This window comes from Cupressus sempervirens, chromosome 3 (genome assembly GCF_028749045.1).
Source record: "Cupressus sempervirens isolate cs-2001-9-10 chromosome 3, ASM2874904v1, whole genome shotgun sequence".
Classification (NCBI taxonomy): Eukaryota; Viridiplantae; Streptophyta; class Pinopsida; order Cupressales; family Cupressaceae; genus Cupressus; species Cupressus sempervirens.
Genome location: NC_143120.1, coordinates 491147844 through 491157337, shown reverse-complemented (window position 1 = coordinate 491157337; position 9494 = coordinate 491147844). Strand labels below are relative to the sequence as shown.

The window sequence follows — 9494 nt, the reverse complement described above, 5'->3', positions numbered from 1 at the left end:
GTAGGAGAACAAGAACCCATTGAGGTAAAAGATGATGAAGAAGATGATGACAATAAAGACACTATTGAGGGAGACACAAAAAAGAAAGTATATAAATAGGCAATAGCTGAGGCAAAGCAACAAGAAGAACAGAGTGTACAAGATACACAACTGCCAGATGTCAGCCCTCAACATGTAACAAATATAAACAGCGAAACAGTAACAATGAAGGATGTTTCTGATCACACTGCTCATAACATTAATCCCCTTACAAAGGAAGATTTGAAAAAGATACTTGATCAATCTGCATTGCATGCCAAATTATGTGATAATCCTCTATTGGTGAGTGTAGATGAGATATAGAAAATAGTGACTGATACTACAATGGAAGAGATGAATACACAATAGCCACCTACTATCACCCCTCAAGTCACTAATGTGAAAACTTTAGATAAATTACCTAAAGCTACATCAAAAAAGGTTGACACAGTTGGAAAGAACGTAGTGGAAACCCAAGCCAATACAGAAAAATAGAGTGAAACAGGTCAAGTAGACTTATCTGCACCTCCAGCACAAGTACAAGGTGCATCACAAGGAATCGTGGAAGCAAAGGACAAGCTTGAAGAAACTAAGTTGACACCAAAGGTGAAGGAGCAAGTAGCAATTCAAGCCCCGGTAACTTTACCAGAATCTATCTCGCCTTTTAGTCACACTCTTCAAAAGTCGAGCACAAATACAACACCATTGCAAATCTCAATGTCGAGTCCAAGTTCCTCAAAGGCTGAAGAAGTGACACAATATGGAGATGTAAATCTTGATGAAGATATTATTTTACAAAAGTATGACTATTACACAATAAAAATTGAGTAGATGGGCATATTGCAAGAAGCCCTAGCAAGAAAGAAAAGACAAGAACTACTCAGAAAGGATCATAGGCAGAAGCAAGCATTTGTGGAAATCAAAGACATCTTTTTGGATGCATTTAGTTTGCCTACTCTGGATGAAACCAAGCCACTCACTAAACAACTGGAAAATATAATGGAAAAGGTTAGTGATGTAGACCTTGATACAAATGTTAAATTACTAGAATGGTCTGAAAATAAATTTCAAAGCAAAGTGAATGAGAAAATATCAGGTGATATAGCACTTACACAAGTTGCATTGGCAACTAAGGTTGAGAGTGTTGAAGGTACTTGAGAATATTTTCTCACTTTACACAAAATTGTGCAATCCAACACTCCTCACACAAGAGACAAGAAGTCACATTTTGAGTTTGGAAAGTTAGATTAATGCATCAAGTGCAAAATTGCCTATGACACCAGCTCAAAGTGAGAACCACTTTAGAACTTTGCTATAAACCCAAAGTCGGTTAGCTACATTATTAGTAGATGAAGCCAATATAAGGGCAAAATTGATTAGCATCCAAACAAAATTGACCCCTCACATGGAAATTTTGCACAAAGAGTTAGGCTGCACTAAAACACTTATGAATAAAGATCCCAATCTTTCAACATTAGATGGCCTAGTCCACCTTGCTACTGAGGTGGCCATCCAAATTAATTCTTTGGATGTGGCATCTAAAAATTGGGATGCAAGTCTCAAGATTATACTAGAGGTCCATAAATCTTTTTCGGACAAACACACTATTAGTGTATAACCCATTTGACATAAGTGTCAAAAATGGGGAGAAATAAAAGTGAGGGAGATATAGAATTTGGGGGAGAAAGAGAGAAAAGAAGGAGAATAAGAGAAAAGGGGGAGATGAAATGAAAGAGTATCAGTTAGTAACGAACAACAAGCAAGTCAAAGAGTATCAATTGAGACACATTTACTCAGCAAGAGTACAAAATTTTGGATACAAAATTTTGACTGTAGAATAGGCCAATCAACTCAGGGGGAGTTATTAGATTTTGAGGTATAAGCTATTACAAAATTTTGAAATTTTGTAGTTTTGTACATAAGCCGAATAAGAGATATGTTATGCTCGTAAGAAAAATGACAACAATAAATGACCAAGTGTTTTTGAAACTCATGTCAAAGGGGGAGATTGTTGATCTCAGATTGGTTTTGACCAATGAGTGTCTACACACTTAAGTCATTTACTTAGTTCATGTCGAACAAGTAGTACATGACGAGCACAACATGTATATAATAGTGCATGTTGAGTCCACAGTGAGTGTCGAGCCACTCATGTGTCAAGTCACTCAAGTGTCAAGCAGATAGTGTATGCTGAGTGATTCAAGAGCTGAGTAAACAGAGCATTCCAAGTGATATAGAAGCTGAGTCACAATATAGAGAACAGTATATGCCGAGCATCAAAAACTCTAGATGCTGAGTAAGACAGTTTTGTCATAGTTGTTTGTAATGGCACAAACAACTATGTAAAACATTTTTGAGGTGAATTAAAGATTGAATTATGATTTTTTGGAGATAAGGACGAATCTTAATTTGGAATCCCTATGAATTGCATGCAGCCAATCAGAAAAAGAGAAGGATTAAGTGGCAAAATGGATGAATAACAATCGTCAATTCATACCTAACCCTAAGTCACTTAAGTCTTCTTAATAAAGACAAACCCAAAACTTTCTAAGGAGTATGAAGGAGCAAAAAGAGAAGTTTGCATGCGAGAAACGGAGCATTCATGGTGACTAAGGACTTGTGAAGTGAGATTACATTGCAGAATCAGTTAAAGGAGAATAGAGGAAAGGAAAAGCATACATTAATGAGACAGCTGATCAAGAAGGATTGATAATACATCAATCTAGAGGTGATCTATCATCAATCAAGTGCTAACTGCAACATCAACGTTGACTCATTCTAGAAGGTGAATTAGTTAATTCTCTTAACAGAGTAGTCCTAATAGGTTGTATTGAAATCCTTTAGTAGGGTGCTTACTTAATTGTGAGTTGAAGTCCTTTAACAAGGTACACTTTTAATAGGGTGTTGAAATCCTTTAATAGGGTGAGACCTAACAGTCTTTGTAAGCCTTTAATAGGGTAGATCATGTCTCATGATCAAACATTGTAACCTTCATTGGATACACTTTATAACTACAATAGTGAAGATCTGTGGGTGTCATTCCTACCCCATTTTTACCTTCTCATTGGAGGGTTTTTGGGTAATCATATATGTGTGAATGTTTACTTTCTTACATATTTTAGATGTACATGGTTTACGTGGTATTTCAGTTTACTTATTGAATGTATGAGATGGATGTGTGGTGAATGTGTTAAGGGTCAAAGTTTAAACTACTGATTCAACCCCCCCCCCCCCCCCCCCCCCCCCACCCCACTCCGAAGTTTACTTTTCCTATTGTAATTCCAACATAAACTTGCTAATCCATTTATCCAACAATTTTAAAACAACATTGGTCCTCTAGTGTCCTTGACTAATTTAATGCATTATAAATAGGGTCCTAAGGAAAAAGTGACTAATTTTTTTGGTAGATTTAAGCACTTACATGCTCAGATTTCTTATCATGTGCCTGATATTGATATTCAACATATCTTTATTGCTATTTACAAAAATACATTAGAGAAAATATTTTTCTTACCAAATTTACCTCTTTTTCATAACTTTGTGCAATGCTTCATTATTATCATTACAAGTGAGTCAATTTGAGATCACCACTCTAGTGGCTCCTATGCTAGTTGATAAGAGTAATTCCGTGACTAACAAAATATATATTAAAAAATTAACAAATATGTCAAGATAAACAAAATAAGAACTACAGTAGATGGACAAGTAGTTGTTGCATCCAAAAGTGTCATTCTTCTTCCTATATTTTTTGGATGAATCGTAAGTTTACTCCCCTTTTTGAATTTTTGCAATCTACTATGGAAAGGTTAGAAACTACTAATATTATTAGACTTCCTCCTATTAGACCTCTTCTTCCTTCAAAAATATCAAATGCATACTTTGATTCAAAAATCTTTTGTCAAAAAAATTGAATTCAATTTTGGAGGTTTTAAAGGCTTCAAAATAGGCCAAACATATGAGTGATCGGTTTAGGGATTTAGAAAATGATATAGAGTTTCTTGAGCTTTTTGACGCTTCAAATAATTCATTAGTCAAATACTCGGTTTCAATATTATGGCTTCTCGAAGCTAGGTCTTCTAAAATAGGAAATGTGAAAATGTATTGAACCCACGAATGAGATGTAAATGGGAGTTATACACATGTGTTGATGTGTATATTGACACATCATAGGATAGCTTTGATTGAAGAAATGATGGGAAGGCCATATTATAAGTGGTTTTAGCTCATGGTTTAGTAATACCATTTGATGGTTTCATGTATTATATATCTCTTATATATTGGGTACATGAAATGGACGATGTGTGTAAGAGTCTTATATCTATTCAATTACTTTGGAACTATGGTTGGTGATACTCCTAAGAGAAGCTTGATCTACAAGTATATTGTGATATGTTATTGATTTTTTAATGATATATTTGACAACCTTTTTAGTCTGGGACTTTTATCCTGAAAGGGGTTTCCCAATGTGATACCGCTATGGTATGCATGTTAGTTTTATTATATTTCCATAAATGTTATAAAGATCTTAGATTTTTTTTACATTATCCTCTCCTCAAGATTAGCGCAGGAAGTTATTTCACTACTTAACATCCTTAAAATATGACAATACAATATGTTAAACTACTATAGTAATAATTCAAAACTATCATTACTTGGGTTTGAATATTTAGACAAGGAGAAAATATCCAACAATAATGATTTTATCAACTTAACACAAATCTAAGAAATGCAAATTAAACTATTAATGACTAAAAAGTGTTGTTGACGAGAATTAGTGTTAGCACAAAAAGACACCCATCAATGTTCAAATTACAATAGGATTTAGAATTTTACCATAAATAATAATGTATAATCACACCATTAGAAAATTATATTCATTCCAAATTAGAGCATCATAATAAAGTAAATAAAGTAACGTTAATGCACCAAAATGATGGATTTGATGTGGATTTATTAATTTCTAAGGATGCAATGGTAATGATAACTAATAATGTGTTGATACACACACATCTCGTATATGAAGCTCAATGGAATATCCAAAAAATAATACAAGAAGTTGGAAATTTGCCACTAGAACCACTAGTGTATGTTATGATTGGAGTTTGATAATTACTCAAAGATAACATTTGAAGCTCAAGCTCCACATACAACCATAATTACACTGATGCAAAGGGGCCACACAACCAAATGTTATTAAGATTACTTTGGGATTTTACGCTAATATCAAGGCTTGAATCTTTTAAAAGCCCTATAGATAAGGACAAAAAGAAAAATTATAATTGACATTTGTGGTTATATCTTATGTAGACATATTAAGTACAAGAATAGTACCACCATTCGTATATAAGCATTCTAGAAAATAATTTTAAAAAGATGACACTTTGGCAAGAGAAAAGATAAAGAAGAAAAACATTTTTTAGAAGATAGATGATACATGTGATTTGCTAATATTTGTTTCAATTAATGTAAAAGAGTGCATTATGGCATATTCAACAAAATAGATCATAAAGGCATGTAGAGTATAATATATAAAGTAAAGCAAAAAAATACAAAATAGAGAAAACTATACATAATAGAGTAGGGCAAAGCATAGCAACCTAGATTAGAGCATACAAAGCATAAAAAGTCATAGGTAGTGAAGAGCAAACAAAGCCAAGAAAATGATATCCAAGTAGAACAACAAATATAGAGTATAGTAGAACAAAGTAGCGCATGTGAACTATTTTGCATATTTGATAGGGTGTACTACATATTTTATACAACATAAATATATATGTTGTATAGCTTCACTTGGCAAGCCCCACCAAATACTTTTGCCTACATAAAAAATACTTACTGATCTCTTTTATTGGCAGAACTCTCAATAAGACCCCTACCTATAAATTTAGTGTTGTAATAGTTAGGTAAGAAATAATATACATTAATTTATGCATCTACACATAGACTTAATAGTAATATCTACATATTTCAAATATTTAGAAAAGTTTAACTTTTAATATTTGAATTGAATGATTTTTGCAAGATTATTTATTTCTAATGTTCTTAGCTCTAAAGATATTTCTCAACTATTACTTAAGTAAAGATTTGTCAATCACTAAAATAGTAGATATATATATAAATAATGGTAATGGTAATGGTAAATGTTATTACAATTCTAATTTTATTCTTAAATTTAAGATTAGTTCTAATGGTAACTCTTTTTCAAACTCTAACTAAAACACATTGCTAATTCTAACTCTCATCCTAATTACAACTTTATATCTAACCCTACCTCTAACTTCAATTCTAATTATAACCTCATTTCTAGGTTGAATTCAAGCATAACCATAGCCTTGTTTCTATATCTAATCCTTATAACCCTAGTAGTAATTTATCATTCACATAGATGAATAATCAATTTATAATTATAATTGATTCTGGTAATCCAATATTAATTTAATCCTAGATTCTTTCTATGCAGGCTTCCTTTATTCCTGCAACCCTATATTATAGGGATAGAGTAACAAGACTCTTCAGTCTCTATCTACTTTTCAGTGGCATTTAATTTGGTGTCATGAAATATGGTATTAAATGGGCCACGCACAGTAGTATACAGTGCTTTTGCAAGTATTACAGACGTAAAAAGGTGAGCCAAAGCTTTCATTCATTTCAGGCCGTACATCTATTCATTTGAGATATCCCAATTTTGTTCCCTCCATGGCCTCCCCACCAGTCAAAGCAATGGATTAAAGCTTTTGACATCATTTGTTAAACATAATCATATTCTCATGTGCGATATTATAAATTGAGACAATGAACATAAATTTGACACATCAAACTCATTTTCGTGTAGTGAATTGATTCACAGACAGAAAAATCTTTGTCATCTATCAAGATCCAAAATGTCATTATTGTCCCGGGAAATTTAGGCCCTCACCTAGTGCGTAATCAGCACATGCAACATCATAGCTTATACCCATTTTTCAAACAATGCATTAAAATGTATAGAAATGGTTTTCCTTCTTGCTGTAGAAAGAACGATAAATAGCTTTCATGATTCACAGCATTAAAAGTCTCTTGAGAAGCATATGGTTATAGAGCTGAAGAGTAATACTTGCAGCTTAGGATGGTTTCCATGGTTAGAGAGGTTTGCTCTTCTTCAATCAATTACACTAACTCATTTGTGGGTTCATTGATTACATCCATTAGAGCCTGGCAATTGCTGTTTTTTTTATCATAGCCCATCAATTCATTGTTCACTAGTTATGATGATAACATTTGCTGATTCATTAGCTGTTTTAAGTAGATCTTTGTGTTTGGATGCACTGATTGTAGGACACAGTTTTGGCATTGCTGCTTTATCTCTGGATTGTACTGTGTAGGATTTTGTTTGTATCAACAATGTTTTAAGTTTTATCATTTTTGGCTTCTCAATTTGTTTTATTAGTTTGTTTTCTAGATTTGATTGTGTGAACAATTTTTATCATCAATATTTCTGATCACACTACTTGATCCATCCTCCTCTTCTTCTTTTATGGCATTTGCATTCTGATGATGGATCAGGTAGTGTGATCTGAATTGTTGATGATAAAAGATGTTCACACAATCAAATCCAGAAAACAAACTAATAGTACTGTGAAAATCTAATAGCTCTAATTCTCAATTTGTTTTCAGGGTGTTGGGTGGCCTCTTGGACTGGAGACTGTTAATATCAGAGTGGAGATAACGAATGCCATAAGAGCCATGGAGAAAACTCCATTCCATTTTACCACACCCAGTTCCTCTTCGTTCTCTTCATCAAACCTTGACACAGAGGTGAGGATCTTATCAATGTTTCAGATTACATTCTATACTTTTTACAGCTCGCTCATCCTAATGATAGATCGTAGAATATGATCCAAAATGTTGATGTAAATACACACCATGCCATCGAATTCAGAAATACTATTTTTTGATGTCATTGTGGACTGCTGAAAATCTTATGTCTGGTTTTTTTTATTTGGAGGCAGTCTAGTACATCATTTTTTACAGAAAGGAGCACTACTCTTGGGAATCTGATAGGCATTAGACCCACCACACACACAAGTAACAGTGCTCATTCAGAAGAGCTGAGGTGGATGAGTACAAATGGCAGGAGATCTAAGAATAATGGGAAGCTGAGGAGTTGGAGGTTGCTGATTGGGTGCAGAGATTTGAATATAGATGAAGGTGCAGTTAGCAAATCTGATAACAACAATGCACCTTCCCTTAGGGATTTACTGGAAGCACAAAGAAATGCAAGAAGGGTAGAGGAGAATGTTTACATCAATGTAATGTATGAGGCCTCTGAGTTGGAGATTACTCCTCTATTGTTGGATGGTGTTCCAGAGAGCTTGAATGGGAGGGGATTTTGTGCAAGTGGTATGCCACCAATGGAGGACATTTCTGTCAGTGGAAGCACCTTGAATATTCTTGCAGAGAACTGAGCAAATGCAAATCATATGCCATCAAATGATTCTATGTGATTGGAAGCTTCATGTTTTTCTATGCAAATTTTTCAGAGTGTATACAAACATATGCTTATCATATTTGTTATTTGTACATAAATATGTATATATGTACACTAGCATATGTTGATGTTATGTGCACACAATATGTAATTTCATTAGGATGTTTTTTTTAATTAAAAAATGCTTATTTTGAGTAGTTTTATAACTAATTTTTTAGGTTTTATTTATCAATATTATTAAGATACTAAGATGAAGTGGATTGGGAAGAAAGTTTTTATTTCTTTTATTTATAATATCAAATTTAGGAAGAGGTTTTTATTTAATTGGATATTTTGAGGTTTAAGTACTTTATAAAAGAGCATTAAGTACTAGACTCAATCAACAATATCATTAACTTTCCTCTTAGATCAATGGTAGTAGATGATCTTCAAATATAGATAGTTTACTTCATCATATCCTGTTATCACTATTTCAAACACAACATGTGAAGATCAGTAGTTATCGGATCTCTTAGAGATCAACTAGATCTAGAATAAATGGATGGATGGTAACCATACAAGAGTGTTGTCAATGGTTCACGAGCATCTAAAAATCAAATAAAATTTAGTATAAAGCTATGCTAGAAAAAATATCCCTTCCCAGTCACATTTCTTATTCAACTAATAAAGTGACATGTCATGTTGTCAATATTATTGAGATGGCAAGATTTGTCATCTAAGAGATATGCTAGTGTGGAAGCTTAGATAACGTCAAGGTTCCTTCATATTAACTCAATCCTTACACATTTACCTTGTCATATTACGAGTATGCTTAACAACACGGATTAATTCCTTTGTTAGAATCATGGCGTGTAGGTTAGGAGGTTGTCAAAATATTTACATTATATTCAAAACTCAAAAGAGAAATGATTTCCTTGTCCATTTTCTCAAAGCCTTGCTATTTTCTCTTCAAGGTCACATAGGTTACTTGTAACATCAACCTAATAAATTATAGACACGTCGCCAATCT

At 33.2% G+C, this 9494-nt stretch overlaps 1 protein-coding gene across 4 annotated transcripts; it reads left to right on the top strand.

Moving 5' to 3' along the window:
* Positions 1–6952: 6952 nt before the first annotated feature.
* On the top strand, positions 6953–8682 carry LOC149567321 (uncharacterized). Of its 4 annotated transcripts, none has more exons than XM_089820491.1 (3): positions 6953–7144; positions 7672–7812; positions 8007–8682. In XM_089820491.1, the coding sequence occupies exons 1-3, from the start codon at positions 7124–7126 to the stop codon at positions 8460–8462; spliced, it is 618 nt and encodes a 205-aa protein (XP_089676617.1). In that variant the 5' UTR covers positions 6953–7123; the 3' UTR covers positions 8463–8682. The 4 variants fall into 4 exon arrangements, with proteins under 4 accessions (XP_089676617.1, XP_089676616.1, XP_089676618.1 ...); XM_089820490.1 differs by having other exon boundaries at positions 7077–7180; XM_089820492.1 differs by lacking the exon at positions 6953–7144 and adding an exon at positions 7251–7375.
* Positions 8683–9494: the final 812 nt, after the last annotated feature.

Bases quoted from the DNA above. Each gene is read 5' to 3' on its own strand.
- LOC149567321 (XM_089820490.1), top strand. From the start codon at position 7,124: ATGGTTTCCATGGTTAGAGAGGTTTGCTCTTCTTCAATCAATTACACT. The intron at 7,181-7,671 runs GTGGGTTCATTG...ATTTGTTTTCAG, and splicing joins TCAATTACACTAACTCATTT to GGTGTTGGGTGGCCTCTTGG. The intron at 7,813-8,006 runs GTGAGGATCTTA...ATTTGGAGGCAG, and splicing joins CATCAAACCTTGACACAGAG to TCTAGTACATCATTTTTTAC.